Here is a 19,476-nt window from a genome sequence, read left to right as displayed (position 1 = left end):
TACAGCCACTATGAAAATCAATATGGCAGTTTCACAGAAAATTGGGAATCAATCTACCACAAGACCCAGCCATGCCACTCTCAGGCATATACCCAAAGGAGACTCCATCCTACCACAAGGACACTTGCTCAACTATGTTCATAGCAGCTCTATTCATAATAGCCAAACTGGAAACCACCAAGATGTCCCACAACAGAAGAATGGACAAAGAAAATGTAGCAATTTATACAATGGAGTATTATTCAGCTGTTAATAATGACAATGAAATTTGCAAGGAAATAGAAGTAGGAAAAGAAAAAACATCCTATGTGAGGTGGCCCAGACCTAGAAGTGGGTATTAGCTGTAAGGGATAATCATGCTGCAATCCACAGACTCAGAGAAGCAACATAACAAGGAGGCCTCAAAATGTTTGTGTGTGTGTGTGTGTGTGTGTGTGTGTGTGTGTGAGAGAGAGAGAGAGAGAGAGAGAGAGAGAGAGAGAGAGAGAGAGCACATGTAACTACTTGGGAAGGAGAAATAGAATAAATTTTGAAGTCGACTGGGGTAGGTGGGAATGTGAACAGGAGGGAACAGTGCATGCTCTTAATTATTGAGCCATGTCAACAGCCTGTTCACTTGTTTTTTGTTTGTTTGTTTTGACTAAAAGAAAGCATGAGATTTTCTTTTTTTGATTCAGATGTAGGCATAACACAAATGCATTGAAACCTAATAGGGGTAAAAGAAACACTGAAAGTAGGCAAGACTGCCTGCAGATAAACTGGTAACAAAACACAGTAATATATACACCTGGACAAGCATCAATCCCACGAGAAAACCCAGCAACTTTAATTACTGCCCCTACAGGCACAGCACTGAGAAGTGTTTCTTTCCGCTTGAGTGAAGGCATACTGCTATGGCACAGCAACTGTTAGGAGTCTCTTCTCTTATACCACAACTGTCTTCTGATGCTCACTTTTATATGTGTGGTGTAATGACTAATTAATGCAGGTAGTGCACTGACAATGATGATAAGCACAGGGTTGGGGTTGGGGGTCAGGTTTAACTCTGGCTTTACTGCTTGCTCCTTTAGAGCTGTAGAGCAGGTATGGTAGGACAAGACTTATGAGGGATCTGCTCTGTAGCTAGCCATTTTCTATTCTCATTGTTGAGATATGCTCTGAAAATGTTATTCTTCACCTTCATGAAAAGAACTTGGAGAGGACCACAGACCACCTTTGCTATTTGGCCTTTGTGTCTTGTAGGAACATGGAGAACTTCATGGTGGGCTGTGGCTTGCGCAATATATCCATGGTTGGCAAGGAAAGAATATTGGTTAGGAAATGTCTGCATAGAGTATACAGAGGCAAGAGAGACCTGTGCATTTCCTGCTGACCAAATGGAGGACTAAGAAGCCAGCTTTGAGACGTATTGAAGGAACTTTGCCCAAGAGAGCAAACTTTATGCTATTAGAGAGGCACTGCTGGCTGAAGATTAAAAGCCAAAGCTTACAGAGAGAAGTAGAAGCAGCTACAAGCAGCTGGGGGGCTTCTTGGTGCTAAAGGTTGAGGAGCCCTTGAATGTGACACAAGAAAAGGGCCACCTCTTAAATGTCTATCAAGTCTCGTAAGGTATACTGGAGAGCTAGCTTAGGTGACACAGCTCCCTATTTATTTTTTGTAGTTTTGTTTTGTAGTTCATCTTCCTCTAGCCATGTTCCATCACCTTTCCTCTGCAGCTATTTAAAACATCCACAGTCCCTGACCTCATCTTTTCTGACAGGCTGAGAACCTTCTGTGTGTGTGTGTGTGTGTGTGTGTGTGTGTGTGTGTGTGTGTGTGTGTGTATGGTCTTAGTCTTAGAGGAATTCATTAGCTAGGTAATATTGGATACCCTTTAAGAACAGTAGAAAGCCAGGTGTGATGGTGTACAACTTTAATCCCAATACTTGGGAGGTAGAAGCAGGCAGATTTCTTCGAGTTCAAGGCCAGCCTGGTCTACAAACAGAGAACCTCAATAAGAATTTGTGCTTATCTGCTATCTTAACAAGCACCACATGAAACATTTAAGTACAGTAAAGAATAGAATGGTTAAGGCATTGGTGGCACCCGCCTTTAATCCCAGCTCTCGGGAGGCAGAGGCAGGTGGATCTCTGTGAGTTCAAGGCCAGCCTGGTCTACAGAGTGAGTTCCAGGACAACCTCCAAAGCAATACAGAGAAACCTTGTCCCAGAAAAAAAACCCAAAACAAACAAACAAACAAACCAAAAAACAAACAAAGATTAGCATGTTAAGCCTGCATTGTTTACCCTAAAGACTAATTCTAATTCTGAACTGGAAGAACAAAGGAGTAAGGAAAGAAGACAATGAGACTGTCTTGTGTCACATATTTGAACAGGTATCAGTAAGTAATGAGGTATTGAAAAAAGACTAAAAGTTAAGTGATACAGGCACTGGAAATGACAAAGGATCATGGTGAACCTTAGCTTAGAGTGGGCTTCATATACGCCTTTGCTTTTAAGAACTGTCAGTGGGTGTCTGCTTCTGATTCCATCAGCTACTGGATGAAGGCTCTGGAATCCAGTTGCAGAGGGGAGGAGTGGTGGGTCAAGACCAGGCTGGGGAAACCCATAGAAACAGCTGACCTGAATAAGGGTTTGCTCATGGACCCCAGACTGATAGTTGGGAAACCAGCATAAAACTGTTCTAGACCACCTGAAGGAGGAAGTCAGTTTGGAGGTCTGGACAATCTATGGGGCCATGATAGTAGATCAGCATTTACCCCTAGTACACAAATGGACTTTGGGAGCCCTCTCCACAAAAAGGGATACTCTCCCAGCCTAGACACACTGGGGAGGGCCTAGGACCTGTTGCAAATGATATGACAGACTTTGAATATTCCCCCATGGACGACTTTGAATATCCCTGGGGAGCAGAAAGGTGTTGGGATAGGGAATTGGTGGGGGGCAGGGGAGGAGGGGAGTGAGAGGGAACTGAGATTGCCAGGTAAAAGAAGCTTGTTTCTAATTTAAATTTAAAAAAGAGAAAAAAGAAAACAAACAAAAAAGAACTGTCAGTGGGTGTATGTCTGAAAAGGTTTGGGAATTCCATATTTGAGAAGAAGAAAGATCTGTGGCTTGAAGTTAATAAGAAAAAGAAGTTGGATGGGTGGGTAGGTGTGCTTTGCAAAACTCTCAAATGTAGTATGACTGTTTGTAGTTCTGGAAGTGAACGAATGCTTTTGGGTCCTTTCTCACTATAGAAGAGTTCTCATTCCTATTCACCCATTGTTTACTTCTGGTGTGGAAAGGAGTAAAATGTTCATGTTTGACTGGCCCACAATGTGGAGGCAGTTAAGAATGTAGAACAGAAAGATGACTTGTCCAACTCCCTTCTTCAAATACAAGGGTATACTCCATTTTTAAAAATGTCAATAAGATTTTAAGTACTTCAAGAATCTGAAGTCAAGAGGTTGAGACAGAAGGATTGTGAATTTGGGTCAACTCTCTGCTATTTAGTGAGTTTGAAGGTCAGCCTGAGTTACAGGGAGATTCTGTACAGAAACAAATAGCCATGAATGGTGCTTCACACCTGTAAGTCACAGCTTGTTGGGGGCTGAGACTGGAGGATAGTTGTAGTTAAGGCCAGCCTGGGCTGCATAGTGAATTCAAAACTGGGATGGGTTTCAGAGTGAGATCAAACAAACAAACAAACAAAAACATCAAATAAAAAAATACCATAAAATTTAAACAGGTATAACTTCCCCAAAAACAATCCTCCAAAGCAAGCAAAAATGTTTTCTTTGGTTATGTTTCTGCCTTGGTTATGGAGGTGGATTGAATAGGGATGGCCCCCATAGACTCAAATATTTGAATGCTTGTTCATTAGGTGTGGACTTGTTGGAGGAAGTATGTTACTGGGAATGAGCTTTGGGGTTTCAAATTCTCAAGCCAGGCCCAGTGTGTCTTTTCCTTCCGTCTACTAGTCAGGATGTAGGACTCTCAACTACTTCACAAGCACTGTGTCTACCTGTGGGCCACCATGCTTCCTACCATGACAATAACGGACTAAAGCCGAATGAGTAAGTAAGCCCCAATTAAATAATTTCTTTTTAAAGAGTTGCTGTGGTCATGGTGTCTCTTGACAGCAATAGAACATTGACTATGACAGTTATCCCATGAGAAAAATTTTGGAAGTGTCTCTCACCAAACTAGGGACATGAGACTGAGTAGCATGAAACAGTGAAGTCGCTGGGCATTGGTGGAATGGGCTTTTAATCCCAGCGCTCGGGAGGCAGAGGCAGGCGGATCTCTGTGAGTTCGAGGCCAGCCTGGTCTCCAGAGCGAGTGCTAGGATAGGCTCCAAAGCTACACAGAGAAAGAAACCCTGTCTCAAAAAAACAATAAATAAATAAATAAATAAAACAGTGAAGTACTACTTATGATGAAGCCCTATATCCATACATCGACACATTCAAACACCCTTCAACAACTTTTGGAGATGTGCCAAGTGTCATGCTATGTATCTCTTGCAATAATGAAAATACCGTCCTGACTATATCAGTGTGTACTTCAGTCCTTTGGGAATAGGGAAAAGATGTGAAATAAAACGGTGAAACACGGTCACAGCTGGATGATGAATACTTGGGATTTATTATATGCGTTCTTCACTTTTTGGCATGCCTGATAATTTTCTTAATGAAGTTAAGATATGAATAAAAATGTCTTTTCTTCCAGGCAAAGGAGCTGGATTTGATAGATGCCTATTAACACAAGGGAAGCTACATCATGAAGTTACTATGTATTGGGTATTAGAAAAGATATGTTCATGGCAAGGTCAGAGGTGGGCAGGAAACACCTCTTGGTAGGGAAGTATTCCCTAGAAGGCCTAGCTCAGATTGAGTAGTGAATTCAGCCCCGTACAGCCTCACTAAGGTTTCAGGCTGGGTAGGAGGTATTTGTGGTTCAGAGTGAGCAGTGAAAAACTAGTCTACTATAGCACCATTGCCTTATCCACTTTCCTTTTCTCTTGGGTGCTTTAAATCCAGCAAAGTGAGTAGACAGTATATCACCAACATGCACCAGGTGCTGCTATGCAAAGGCTGCAGGTCATTCTGTTCATATCCTCTCCAGAGCTGGAAACCAGGAATCCAAGACGTTCCTAAAGGAATGAGGGATGCGACACAATCAGGCCAAGGGCAGATCAAGCACCAGCCCTTCCAAATCAAAGCAGGGAGGTAGGTCAGAAACCTGAGCTCTGGCAGTGGTAGGTTCAAATTCCTACTAGCTTCTGCAGCTTTGAACAAGTCACCTAACCTCTCGGAGCTGCCATAATTTCCTCATTTATAAAGCGAGTGCAGGTAAAGCCTTGGAGGGTTTGTTGTCAGAAGCAAATTCGGACACTCAAGATCATACCACCAAAGGAAGAATCCATAAATGGCAGCCATCATTCTTGGCCAAGTGCTGGCGCGTCCTCCTGGGCGCGCCTCCTGCAGGGTCCCTCAGGGCAGACTGGGCCCGCCTCCGAGGTTAGGTCTCGATGCTCAGCATCTGGCTATTCACCTGGAGCAAGCCAGGGGCGCGGACAGGTGGATTGACTGTTCCCCAAAAGGATCGCCCCCTCCCCTCGGCTCCCATCCCTGTGCTACTAGCAGGTGAGGTTTCTCCCAGGCTGCTGGGATTGTGACCGCAGGAAGGGTCGAGGCAGAGGGCGCAGCCCAAGGGCCGGGGTCCCTCGTTGGTGCTGGTTCCATAGCCGGGTTAACCCTGCAGCCGGCTGGGGCGCGGGGCCGTGGACTGCGCGCTCTGCGGCTGCGAAAACCCGGAGAGGCGGATGGGAGCGCTCGAGGCGCTCGCAGCCAACTCCTCCGCGGTCCGGCCGCCAAGCTGGGCATGCTCAGTGCGGCCGCCGCGCCGCCGTCCGCCAACTCGGGAGCTCGCGCTCCCGGGCCGTGGGGGCGAGAACGCCGGCGGCGGCGGCGGCGAGCGACGCCCCCAGGCAGCCGCAAACTTCGCGGCGGCGTCCGCAGTCTGGCGAGACAGACACCTCGCAACGTCAAATCCAATTCCCTTCCCCTACCTGAGCGATGGAGGCTGCGGCCGCCGCCAGAGCGTCCCGGTCGCCCGCCCCTGCCTAGCGGCTAGCTAGGGACCAACAGGTAAACTGTTGGGGGTGGGGAGTGTGGCGCGCGGCGGCCGGGGGCGACCCGGGGAGCCGACTCGCCTGCGCGCCCGATGTGTCCGTCGGTGCTCGCGGCCACCGCTCCTCACCCCCCTCCCCACACCCGGGAGGGCCAGCAAAGGGTTAAGTCGGCCCCGCGCCACAGTGAGCGCGTCCCCTTCCAGCCGCTGCGATCGCCTGCAGCCGGCAGCTAGCAAAGCGCCCGGGCGCCGCCGAGGGGACCCGTGGAGCCTCTGCGCCAGCTGAGCCGAGAGGCACCGGCCTCGCTCGGCGGCGTCCGCATCCTCGCCCCTCGCGGCCTCGCTCCCGCGGCTCTGTGCCCGGGCGTCAGGTCCTCCGGGTGCAAGGCGACGGGCGCGGGTCACGGCGAGCCAGGAAGTGGGCGCGGGCCGCTGCGTAGCGCCTCGCGGGCCCGAGGACACCGAGCTCTCGGCGACACCAAGCCTCCCGCCTAGGCGCCAAGAAAAGTTTTTCCCCCTTTACGCCCCTCCCCCATCCCAGCCCGTGCCCCCAGGGTGGGCTTGGGTTCATTGGTGAAGAAAGTCACACGTCCCCATCAGCTGCTCCTCCCCCCCGGGGACCGGGTGGGGGTGGCGGAGGCCGGCGCCGCGGCGGACCCTGGCCGACCTCCAGCCCCGCCGCCGCCCGTGGAGCTGGCGTCCCGGGGCTCGGTGCAGCTGGGAGCCCACGGAGGCGCCCCCCCTGAGCGCGTCTGCGCGCGGGCAGCGGCAGTCTCCAACCTGCTTTCTCCTGCCTGCAGCGCCACGGCGAGCGAGAGTGGAGGGGAGAGGGAGTCTGTCTGCAAAGTGCTGCTCCCTGGTGCTCAGAGGCGGCTGCTCCAGCTCCAACTCTCATTCATTTCGCCGGTTAACATGAGAGATCATGGCCGCCTTCGGGCTTCTCAGTTATGAACAGAGACCGCTGAAGCGCCCGCGGCTCGGGCCGCCCGATGTCTACCCGCAGGACCCCAAGCAGAAGGAGGTAAGGGCGCCGGCGGCCTCCGCCGTGGTGCCGCGCTCCGCAGCGCTGACCCGGGGCCAAGCTGGCTCGGCGGGCGTCCACGGCGCTGCGGGGGAAGGGTTGGGGAGGGGATCGGAGGCGGGGCCCGGGCTGGGGTATCAGGGACCCTGGGCCACCGAGACCTGGAGCCTGCCAACCCCCGCGCTCCGCTGGGCGGTCGCTCTGCGGGGGCTGGGTCGCTTCCCGGTTGTCGGGCCTTGCACTGCGCCGCTGGGCGCTTTGCCGCTTCTTCCTTGCTTGCATCCTCCTGCTCGTCTTCCTCCGTTTCTGCCAGATTTATTTTTTTCCCTCGGTCGTTTAGATAAATCCTCGTAAACTTTTTGACAAATGTTAGAATGCAGTACATCGGACACTGAGGTCTTGGGGTTTTGCGACAGCGGTATAGGCACGGATGGGGGAGGGACCCTTTTCACATCCTCCAGTTTGGAATGGAAGTCGTTTTTTTGCTAGGTGATTATATATTTGGCTCTGTGGATGTACTTCTGTATCTCCCTCTGTTAAAAAATATCAAGAAAACAGTATTAAGGAGAGGCACAGAATTTTGTCTCTAGAGAGGCAATTGGCTTTCCCGGAGGCGGTTATGTATGTGTAAAAGCAGGGAAGTTACCTTAGAAAGGAATAGCTTCCAGGATTACTTATTTCGTTGAATGAAATCAATTGGCGAAACATTGGCTGTTGCAACCCATACAGTGGCTACAGTGGTTAGCATAAGCTATGTAGGTGTGTGTCAGGAGTTAACAAGTAATTATGTAACAACTCTCCAGTTGTAAAAATGATCTCTCTGGGCTATACAGTTTGCCCAGAGACTTGCCTATCTTTTCTTCTTTCTTTCTTTCTTTCTTTCTTTCTTTCTTTCTTTCTTTCTTTCTTTCTTTTTTTTTTTTGTTCACCTGCTCAGCAGATATCCTTTCAGGCGTTGCCAGATACAGCCCACCCACCTTCTCTTCTGTAGCTGAACGTGAAAAGACTATGTATTCTTTCTGTGACTCTGAAAATGCACTATTGAGAGTTAGCATGTCCAGTGGTTTCACTGAGGACTTTGCAAGTTAAGAGTTCTTTAAGACTTCTATTTTGATGAATGTTATCTGTTTCCTTAGTGGAGGCTGGCTAATAATGTGTCTGAGAAATCATCATAACAATTCCTTTTAGATTTATCAAATTAAATTTGAGCATCAGGGGTTCAGATCGAAGATGGCTGGCAAGTTTACAGGTGGTACTTCACCATGTAGTTAGTAGATTTCTTCTCTACTCATGTTCTTACTCAGCTGCTAAGGGCTGTGCTTACCCTATCCTTACCCAGCTGCTAAGAAAGAATAGAGACCAAGGACCAAGTGTAAAGAGAGTTGACTTGAACATTACTGGCAGAACATTCATAAAGTTTTGGTAGGAATTGAGACATTTATTTGGCTGACTTTTCTCATCTGTTAATTAATGTCTCATTACATCTTTCTGCAGAATGACTTAATGAGGGCAACTCCCTAGTTTTGGGTTGGTGGCTTTGGTTATGATGTGTGCTTGTTTAGCATTTATTTTTAAATATGACAACCATTTCAGGATTTGGATCCTGGAAAGAATAATTTTGGATATTGGGTCATTTTCTAGAAATCTAAAATTGGAAGGAGTGACTTTAAAGGGTACTTTTTATACTTACATTTGAGAAAATAAGATGATTGAAGCCCAGAAAAACTTGATTCTTCTGAAGTGTGTATTGAATAAACAGACTGGATTATCATTGCAGCACTCATTCAAATCAGTACTGCACTCAGGATGAGTGTTGTGTTGTTGCTCTTCTAGGATTCGCTTTCCCCCAGGCGACCGATATTCTATCTCTCTTGAGGAGAGAGTTATATGTGGCTGTAGTCAAATTTGGGTACAATACTGAACAGGTGCTTGGCTGTTTTTTGGTGGTTGGCGAACAGATTCCTAAGCTTCAGTTATTTATGTATTATACTACTCCCTCAAAAATTCCACCCAATCTTTATACACCCAGTACTTTTTATTCTTTTAATAACTGTAGAGAAAGTTTATTGTGCTTTCTTGGCAGTTTTGACTTTTGCAGTTTGCTGAAGTATGCATATGATTATATAAAACATCACATCCCATACACACACACACACACACACACACACACACACACACACACATTTGTTGTTACATACAAACACAAGATATATAATTACACAGATTCAAAAGAGATCACCAATATTTATACTTTGAAAAGTTGACTTGTGTACCCAAATCTATACTGCTATGTATCAGGGAGTGTAGTGATCTGTTTGAGAAAGGTCTCACTCATCTACCCAAGCTGATCTTGAAGAGGATCTTCTTGCTTCAGTCTCCAGAGTGCTGAGGTCATAAGCCTGCCACATATTCAGCTGGGAAGCACTGATTTAATGGAGGAAGTGCAGGCTTCCAGTTTGACAGTCATGAGTTTGAATTATGGCTGAGCATCTTTGTAATTGGTGACATTGCATCACTTCTCCCTTGTCAACTAGTTTAATTGTTCTCTTCAGGAAAAAAAAGAGGTAAAACTTTGTGAAAAATTTGCATGAGAAAAGCCCTAGTTCTAACAAGCCATCTTATCACTGTATATGTAGTTTTTATTGTTACGAAGTGTTAATAGTGTTCTGCAAATAGAATTTCAGTGAGGAACTCTGTGGAGACATAATGAAAAGATCTGCTACCCTGCTTCATCAATCGATTGAGTCCATTCAAGAGCTTGCAGTACTTTGGCCTTCCTTTAGACTTTATTAAATGTGGCGGTTGAATACTTTGTCATGTGCACACAGACTGTCCTCCAAACTTTAAAATGGGGGGGGGAGGTCAGAAAAATGGGAGTCTCTTGATTCTTCCTGCTTTCCAGCTCATCTCCATATCAATATTCTGCATTTACCAGTGTATCTTGCCTGATTTGCTTCTAGAATAGTTTGGATTTCAGATTCATCTGATGCTTCTCAGTTTGAACTTGCTCTTTTTCTTTCTTTCTTTCTTTTTTTTTTTCTGGCTTTAGGCTGACTTTTCTCCTCCCTGGAACTCTTGCATGGGTTGGTCTGCCTGGACACCTGCCTGCTTTGCCTTCTCCGTCCCCAGCATTACATCCAGTTCTCACATAGCTGTGGTCCAGAAGGTGGGCTCTAGAGCCGTTCTGTTTGCCTGAATCTTGGCTGTTTTGTTCATAGACCCCCCTTTTTTTTTCTCCCTGCATGCCGATTTTTTCCCCCTTGTAGGCTATAGATGAGACTACTGCTTTCCTGCAAGGTGGTTGGATGCTTACATGGATGATGCATGTAGAAAACTTACACTAGAGTTGGGCATAGATTCAACATACAAATATTTCCTGTCAGGGATTACTGTCAGGCTTGTGTCTTTATCATCATGTTGACCTCAGCCCAATGACCATCTCAGAACTTTCCGACATGTGTATCAAATGTATAAAATAATTATTTGTTCGTATCTGTCCATTCCCTAACAGTGGGATGGTTTCTTGAGGACAGGAAAGATATCTACATTTGCTATCAATGAGGTTCCTGGGATTCTGAGGATACAAATATTTCTTGTATATTAATGAATAAGATGAGTGAGTAAAAAAAGTGAACATGGTATTAGAGGTGTTGGGAAAGTCTAGATAAATGCTCAGAGTATCCTTGTTATCTGTTGTGAAAGCTGAGAGCTGTGGAAGCGAAATGGAATCCTAGAAGGAAGAAGTTGTTTTACCTTGGCCATGTGGCCTGGACTGTTGAATAGTAAATGTGTTCAGGAAATCAAATTAGTAAGAAAAATGGATTGGGGCAGTGGTGAGGTTTCTGGGCATAGGAGCCACCAGCAGGGCCCAGGGGAAAGATTGTATGGTATGCAGGGCAGGGCTGCTCAGGAGCAGGGCAATGCAGCTTTGCAAAGTTGGTGTGGCGAGTTCACATCTCCTTCCTGCTTCTGAGCAGAGTTGACTCTGTTGAAAGGTTAAGACGGAATCCTGTCTAGGACTGTAGCCTACAGTGGCCCAGTGACGATTGATTGCTCATCGACAGTTGATTGCTCATCATGTATGAGGCTCAGAGTTCAGATACCCAGTACTACAACAGAAAAAAGAAACAAAAGTGGAGTGGGTGGGGGCAACCTGGGTTGTTGGTTCTCAGATTCAGAGGTCTAAGTAGTGACCCCAGAATTTGCATCTCTAACCAGACAGAATGTAATCTGACACTGCTTTCTGGTCCAGAGGCTGCTTTGAGAGCTGGTCTAGACAGAAGGCATCCCACTTTACAGGGCCTGCTTCCTAGGGAACTTCACTTGCTTCTCTAGAGGACTTCTTATGGGCTGAAGCTGATGTTTGGGCTGTCAGCCCGCTCACCACTGTTTGCTGGGACTTTCTGCAGATGTTGCATCCTCTTTCAGTCATATCTGAGAGTATGTCAGGAAAGCCCAGTCTCTCTCCACTGACTTTCTCTTACACTTGGAATACTATGTAAGCCCTATAGGACCTCAGCATTCTGGCCCTTGCTCACCTCCACTATGGCTACCACACAGCTTGCCTGAGTTGTGACTCCACCACTTACCCCTTCTTTGATTCAGAGTGAAATGGAGTTTATATTTGAACAAGTGGCTGTATGCAGAGCATAGGGACATGCTACATGGTCATGTCACACATACTACACTCAATACAGGTCAGCTGTAAGTAGCTGATGTCTTGGTAAAGGATCCAAGGGCCTTCTGTTGTCCTGATGACAGTATCCCTTGGAAATCTGGTTTTTTTCACACCTTCCAGCTGTGTACCTTTCTAGCTTCTGGCTGTGTATTAGGCAACTGCTACTTTCTCCCCCTCTAATAGGCCTGGATCTTAATGTTTAGGTTCCAGTCCCTTGCTGTAGTGGTGTTTACTGTTCTTGGTTTTTTTTTTTTTTTTTTTTAGTTAAAAGATTGTCCCATGTTGGGGATCCTTCTTGCAGCCCATCTTCAGCTTTTCTTGTGTCATTGTGCTTCTATATTGCTCATCAGTATCTGAAACTTAACTTCTGGACATGTTGCTTCTACTCCCCACAGCCTGCTCTCCTCACTGTAATGTGAGTTGCTTGAGGGCAGGGTTTTGTTGCTGGTACTCACATGACTGCCTTGTGGCTGGGGTTAGACCAGGTATTAATTGAAGGAGAAATCAACAAAATTCGTGGGGAAGACAGGGATGACCGGACAAATTGGCCAGTTGCCTGGAGGACTGCCTGGAGGACTAAGGCAGAAGGCTAGAGAGACATTTGGTTCTAGAATGTTCCTTGCCTGGGAGAAATTTGTTGGCCTCAGGGCCCAGCTACGGACTTCATTAAAAAAATCCCAGTATTCGGGGAGGTGGTAGACCTGCCTCTAGATGACTTGGGTTAGAATCCAGGTAGAATAAGGTTCAGTTCTTTTTCTAGCTGCCCAAAGAAATGTTCTAAATGGGGCAGGGGATGTACTCAGTGTCAGACAAGACCCTGGATCTGATCACAAGCCCAAGTTTTTAAAAAAAAAAAAAAAAGAAAAAAGAAAAAAGAAAAAGTGAGTCTGGCCAGAGAGGAGAAATGTAGCCAGTTGTCATTTCTGGGAGAAACAGTACTTAACCTCTAATCAAGACCTGCCCAGTCAGAATTAGTGGGAGGAAACTCAGGAACTTGTGAGTAACCTTTCCAGGTGATTCCTCAGCACACAGAACTTGAGAAGCAATGCTTTAAGCTTGTGTGCTAACCTGCAGAGCAGTGTGGGCTCTGTCACACCCCCACTCACTGCTCAATACCTTGTGTCTTTCATCTTTTGTCATATCTTATTTGAAGTATTGTTACCTTTGGGAGCTAAGCTACTTGAACTAGTATTTAGCTACTTTTCCCTTGAAAGTAGCTGATCTAGCCCGGTGTTGGTGGCACATGCCTTTAATCCCAGCACTCGGAAAGCAGAGCCAGGCTGATCTCTGTGAGTTTGAGGCCCGCCTGGTCTCCAGAGCAAGTGGCAGGATAGGCTCCAAAGCTACCAGAGAAACCCTGTCTCGAATAACCAAAAAAAAAAAAAAAAAAAAAAAAAAAAAAGTAGGTGATCTAAAACCCCATTCTTAGCCTGGGCATTTCTAGCCAAGTAGAATTCCCTGCCTGAGTCTGGAAATATCTTGGATAACCTGAGGCAAAGGGGACATGAGCTAGCTTTCCCAATATAACCCTGCTTTACCTTAGTAGTGTTGTGAGGTTTCTGTTTGACCTGATACTGGGTTTTCAGATGGACTTTCAGGATTCATACAACGCTGTCCATGGGAGTCACAGCCACTGTCCTTCATGCAACATCCTGTTGGATGTTTCCTCACAGGTTGACACTTGAGATTAAAAGTGGTTCTTCATGGAGTTGGAGAGTCACAAAGTAATGTGTAGTTTTTGGGTAGGTGAGAATGAAGCAGGATGGAGCCTGGGAGTTTTGCTAATGGTATCACCCTTAGGTGTATACATATGCATGGGCAGCAGCAGGTGCTGGCAGAGCAGAAAGAGAAAAACAAACTCAGGGGTCTTATGCTCTTTGCTCTGAGGCTCTTCTCATAAAGAGGTTTTGAACTTCTGGGGAGGCCACTGCCCTGGTAGAGTATGGAGTGAACAGGAGGGGAGTGGTTATGGCTTTGAGTCTCTGTGCCACACACAGTGAAGGGTGAAGGAAAGCAACATTGGTTCAGCATGGAGAAGAGTAGCCTTTGGCTGAGTGGGAAGGCCCAGTGGAGGGAAGAAAGAACACAGGAGAGAGAACCCAGCAAGGGCAACTGTTCCTCCCCGAGAAGGGAAGGGAGCTTCTGCAAATACTTTCCTTGCCATTAGTCAATTTCTCTTCCTTCCTTCCTTCCTTTTTTTTTTTTCTTTTTTTTCCTATTTTTTTTTTTTTTTAAGACAGGGTTTCTCTGTGTAGCCTTGGCTGTCCTGGAACTCACTCTGTAGACCGACCTCTTAGCTTTCTCACATTGGGATAATATGAATTTTGGGGAAACACATTTAAATCATAGCTGTAGTACTTTTTATTTTCTTCTTTTTGATAATATTCTTCATTTCAAACTGTGACATTAGCGTTTTAGTGTTTTTGCCCCCAGAGAAAGTAACCTAAAAAATAAATTAGATGATTCTGATTGGCTTTGTGAAGATGGGCCTTATAGTATATTACTGTTATTTTTTTTCCTTTTATCCTTCATCTTCCAAATAGCTCGAAGTTAGTACTGTATTTCCCTGGCTGAACCTCAGATTCCTGGGCTCCCTTGAGTGCTCCACCCCAGCCTTCCTATGGCTGGGATTCCCAGTGTGTGACACCACACCTGGCGACTGCTGTTAGTCCTCAGCCTAGAGTTCCACATCCTGCATACCTGGGGGCTCTTCTCAGAGGAGACTTTGCCTGGCACCTCTCTCCTTCCAGTGGTTCCAGTTCTCCTGTGTTTGTGCTGAAGAGAAGCCTCTTGGTTCTAGTTCATTAGCACCTGAGGGCAAAACCCTTGACATGTCTCCCATCTGGGAAGAGGAACCTCACCACATTGCTGATGGGCACACCCTGCCCAGCCACAGCATTTCATGGTCACTACCCCTCATTTTTCTTCTGTCAGAGACTTTTGCTTTCCCAGCCGTCCTCTTCCCCCAAGACTGAGGTTTGAGGTGAACAAGAAACCTCACCAATTACCTTCTTGGCCTGGTTTGAATAAGTGTGGTTCTTTTCATCAACTTTTGTTTATTGTCCCTAGGAGAGAGCTGGCTACACACTTGTGACTCCTTTCACAGATGTGCCTGTGACCTGTGGGGTCTGACAGGAGTAGCAGGGTGGAGCTCTGCCATTTCTACTGTGTAATTACTCAGAGTGGTTTAATATGAAGGAATGTGTAAACTTAAAAAGAAAAACAAACAAGGGCGTTGGTGGCGCATGCCTTTAATCCCAGCACTCGGGAGGCAGAGGCAGGCAGATCTCTGTGAATTCGAGGCCAGCCTGGTCTCCAGAGCGAGTGCCAGCATAGGCTCCAAAGCTACACAGAGAAACCCTGCCTCGAAAAACCAAAAAAAAACCAAAAAACAAAAAACAAAAAAAAAACCAAAAAACAAAACAAAACAAAACAAAAACAAAAACAAAAACAAAAACAAAAAAACAACCAAAACCAAGCATCAAATGTGAGGTCTAATTCAGTGGTGTGCTGCAACAGCTTGTACCAGCTGCCATGAAAATGCAGGAATCGTGTGAGCTGACGGATATCAGGTTCATCACTTAAATTCATCCATGGTGGGTGTATGGGACTTACACCAAGGACACTGGCAAGTGCTGTCCACTATGCCTCCCTTCTTTTATGTTTAAATGAAGGCTGATTGTCAGACTTACCAACAGTTGTGTATAGTTACAGAAGACTCCTCTGTCATTCTTACTCTGCCTTTCCTTTCCTGCCTCTCACCTAAAATACATAACTAACTAACTAACTAACTAACTAACTAACTAACTAACTAACTAACTAACTAAGCCAGGGCTTCATCCTCTGTATCATTTTGCAGCCTGGACTAAGTATACACCTTCACTCTAGACAGAGGTGTAATGGGAATCTACTACAGGACTGCCACAGAACACTTTCCTCTCTGATAAACGTACAGGTGCAGGAGAAAGCCCTTTCCTTACGCCTAGAAAAATCCAGAGTTTCCTGTTAGTGAATGAGAGGATATGAGCACTGGAGCCACTGCACCCATCTTGTAACCATAAGACAGCAAGCTGAAAAGCTAACACAAAATGTTGGTTAAATAGCCCCATGAGATCCTCAAGCAGCTGAACTGACTGACCTTGGGAGCATCGACAGTCCCCGTAGTTCTTGTTAAGTAAATAGAGGTCCACTCTCTTTAAGCCATTATTCGGGCCAGGTACCAAATTCTTGGAGCAAGAGGCATTTTAATGTCGTTGTGGTGCTTTCCACGCCCCTCAAAGACATACAGTACTGGCCTCCCTATGTTTTTGAGAGTTAGCTTTTCAGAATTCTTAATCTCTGGCTCAGTCTGGGGCATAGGCAGGAGGCAGCACCAGAAGAGGTCCACTAGGACCAAGGCCTCTGGACGTCAACAGAGACTGAGCAGTAAGCCCTTTTATTTCTGGTCTTGGTAGGAGAAGTTTGTCTGCAAGAGGGAAGAACTCTGTTCTGGTTTCCTTGGAGAAGGACAGGCATGGAAGAAGCCATGCCTGTTGAGTGCTAGAGGTGAATTATTCCAAGTTTCTATGCAACAAAGGGAAACTCAGCTCCTGTAAAGTGACTTGCCACAGTAGATCTGTGCTGATACTTGTGTCCCCTGATTTGTTTTTGTATTGTTACTTGACCTTCCATTTAGAGAGCTTGGCGGGGGGGGGGGGGTTCTTTTTTTTTTTTTTTTTTTTTTTTGGTAAATACCCTCATGTTGCCCTGATAGTACTGAGAATCCTTTTGCATTTGAGAGTACCCTGTGCTTAGGTGATGGTGGGGCCTTTTCAGCTCAGCAGGTGTTTGCCCCAGCTTGCAGATTTCTTGTGGTGTTTGTTGGAAGCCCAGACAGGCTTAGCCTTGTGTTTTGGGGAAGAAGGTTCCCAGTCCCATCTCTGCCTCTGGGGATAGCTGTAGCTCTGGCTGAGGCAATTTTAGTCCTGTGTTTACTGGGACCATAGCTTAACAGTTGTGACTTTTTGTTGTTTTTGTTTTGTTTGTTCTTTGTTTTTGGCAACTTCCTGGTTCTTTTGTGTCAGCTTTGTTGATGACAGTGTCCTCACATCAGGTGGACATACCTGAAAGTGGATCCCACCTTAGTTGCAGAATGCTGTTTCCCCTCTCCCCCAAAGACATGTTTACTATTAGGTTTTATTTTCCATATTATGAGGGGAATGTTACTGTACCTGTGCATGCCAAACTGATTAAGTCATTTAACCAGTAATACTGAGCAGTCCTCAGGCTTGGTGCCAGCCAGGGCTTAAGGAGGACAGGGCCTAAATCTGCTTCCCTGCTACATCGATGGCCCATACCTAGGCCTCGGAACTTTTTTTTTTTAAAGATGAATGGACACAATCACAAATAACTGAAGGAACATTAGCTCCAGAGCCCCAGAGCTTTTGATCTACTGCAAATTTTCAGCTAGGATGCTTATTCTTCATTTCCCTCTGGGACAATGGCAGTATCTGGAGACACTAGGCTGTCCAACTGGGGGTAATATGTGTGAGCTGCTGATATGGTCTGGGCCACCACACAGCCCCACACACCAGACTTTTCTGGATCCAACTAGTTCTGGAGTGGAGGCATGCTGACTGAGGGAATGACAGACAAGTAAACGAGGAACAACATGGTCCAAATACTCTCCAGAGTTCTGTGGGAACAATAGAAGTGACTTTTTTTTTTTTTTGGTAGCACTTGAGAGAAGAGGATTTGAGTTTGGGGCTTAGAGGCTGTGTAAGAGTGGATGGTGCTAAGGATGTGAGTGGGGGGCCGTTTTGCGCAAAGAATCCCTGACATAGTCTGTTGTTCTGGGCGGATTTCCGTGGTGTGGAGAAGGAAGGTGGGGTCAAGGCCTGGGTACCCTGGGGTCTTTGAATGTGAGATTTAAGGTGCCTAAGGCTAGCACAGTGGCTCTTTTGAGGACCCTGGGTAACTCCTTTGTTACTTGTGGCTACTGTAAGAAGAGTTTGGGACCCGGGGAGGTGGACTTAAAGGAGTAGGAATTTATTTTCCCATTGGGGAATCTGAGATTAGGGTGCAAGAGTCCATCTGAAGGTCTAGGGGGGAGTTCTTCCTTGCCTCTTGTGCTTCAGATCTTCCCTGCCCTTCCCCTTAACCTATAGCTTTATCATTCTAGTTTTTACTTCCATTTTATATAGCCTCCCCCCACCTCCTCTGTGTGGGACTTCTCTTATGAGGACACTTGTCACTTGATTTAGGGCTTGCCTGGACAATCTAGGATAATCTCATATATAGTTGTGTTCATAATAATGTCACAGTCCTATATTCTGAGATTCCATGTGGGTGTTTTTGTTCTGTGAGTTTGGGAAACTTGGTAGTGAAGCCCAATAGGGTATCCTCAGCAGTTATTCGGGTTGCAGAGATGGCATGAGAATCTGTTACAGCAGCCTGGTGACCCTGAGAGATGGAACTTTGAAATAGGACTGTTCCAGCACTGTTAGTTTAAGGCAGCATTTCCCAAACTTGCTTTTCAGGACCTCTTTACAATCTGAAACACCAGGGATCCCTTACAATGTTAGTTTGTATTGGTTAGTTCTGTTTCTTAATATTTCTAGAAAATTTGGAAATTAACAAAAATATTTGGAAACATACTTTTTATTTGCTCATTTAGATATAATAGTGGGTCGATTGTACTTATTTTTGGTGTGTGTATGATGTTGGGGACCCAACCCAGAGCCTTCTGTATGCTGAGCAAGCTTTCTGTGATGAACCTATACACCTTCAGGTTTAGATTTTTTTGTTTAAATGAGAAACAACTCTTGTTAAATCAAAAGATTTATTGAAGAAGGAGGTATTGTTTTATATTTCTGCAAATCTCTTGAATGTGTGGATTTTCATAACTGGATTTACACTCATTCTGTTCCAGTATGTGGTTTTGACAGTCTGCCTTCTCACAGAGAAGGAGCTGGGGAGTTCCTGAGAGCTGAGGGGTCTCGGACTTGGCTTAGGCTGTTGGGTATATGTGTTGATGCTGATCTTAAACCAGTGTGCCTCAGAAATTTTTTCTCCTGAGGTTGAGAAATGTAGTAAGGGGAGGGGAGATAATGAGTTTTTTTTTTTTTTTTTTCTGGGTGTTTTCAATTCCAGAAGTTTCTGAAGAATCAAAATTGAAATGTGTATTAGGGGAGGCTGAAAATTTGTAGATTTGGGGGTGGATTAGTCAGTCATGACTGTGATGGCATGAGAATCGGCAAATATTAGAGTTGCCTGCTGACCCTGAGACGTGGAACTTGGTACAGCTTGATTCCCTGGACCCTGTGTTACACAAGTAAGTGGTCAGAGAGGCCAGTTAAAATCCCATGAGGGGAGCTTCACTTTCCTAGACCTCTTGAGTGATTTTTGTCTTTGGGACCATTGCTTGTAACTCCTGCTGTCTGTCTGCCTTGCTTTATCACAGTGAAGTGATTTCTTACTGCTCAGAGCCTAACACAGTGTTTGCCTGTTCACCCTTGGTTCTGTGGTCCCCAGCCACTGTAAGTTTTGTGCAGCAGGGCTGTACCTGTTTTCATCTGATCTGGTATGTCATAAAGGAATGATAATAATTGCTGGCTGGATCTGGGAGTGCAGCAACAGTCATTATCAGCAAATGATTATTAGAAACCTAAGTCACAATGTGG

At 45.8% G+C, this 19,476-nt stretch overlaps 1 protein-coding gene across 1 annotated transcript in view; it reads left to right on the top strand.

Moving 5' to 3' along the window:
* Positions 1–7,038: 7,038 nt before the first annotated feature.
* Med12l (mediator complex subunit 12L) overlaps positions 7,039–19,476 on the top strand; it is a 320,970-nt gene continuing 308,532 nt past the window's right edge. Inside the window, exon 1 of the mRNA XM_027391634.2 lies at positions 7,039–7,137. Coding sequence (XP_027247435.2) covers positions 7,039–7,137 — 99 coding nt within the window. The remainder of the gene's footprint in view (positions 7,138–19,476) is intronic.

This window comes from Cricetulus griseus (assembly GCF_003668045.3).
Source record: "Cricetulus griseus strain 17A/GY chromosome 1 unlocalized genomic scaffold, alternate assembly CriGri-PICRH-1.0 chr1_0, whole genome shotgun sequence".
NCBI lineage: Eukaryota > Metazoa > Chordata > Mammalia > Rodentia > Cricetidae > Cricetulus > Cricetulus griseus.
Note: the sequence above shows the minus strand (reverse complement) of the source record. Positions and strands in the feature narration are given on the sequence as shown.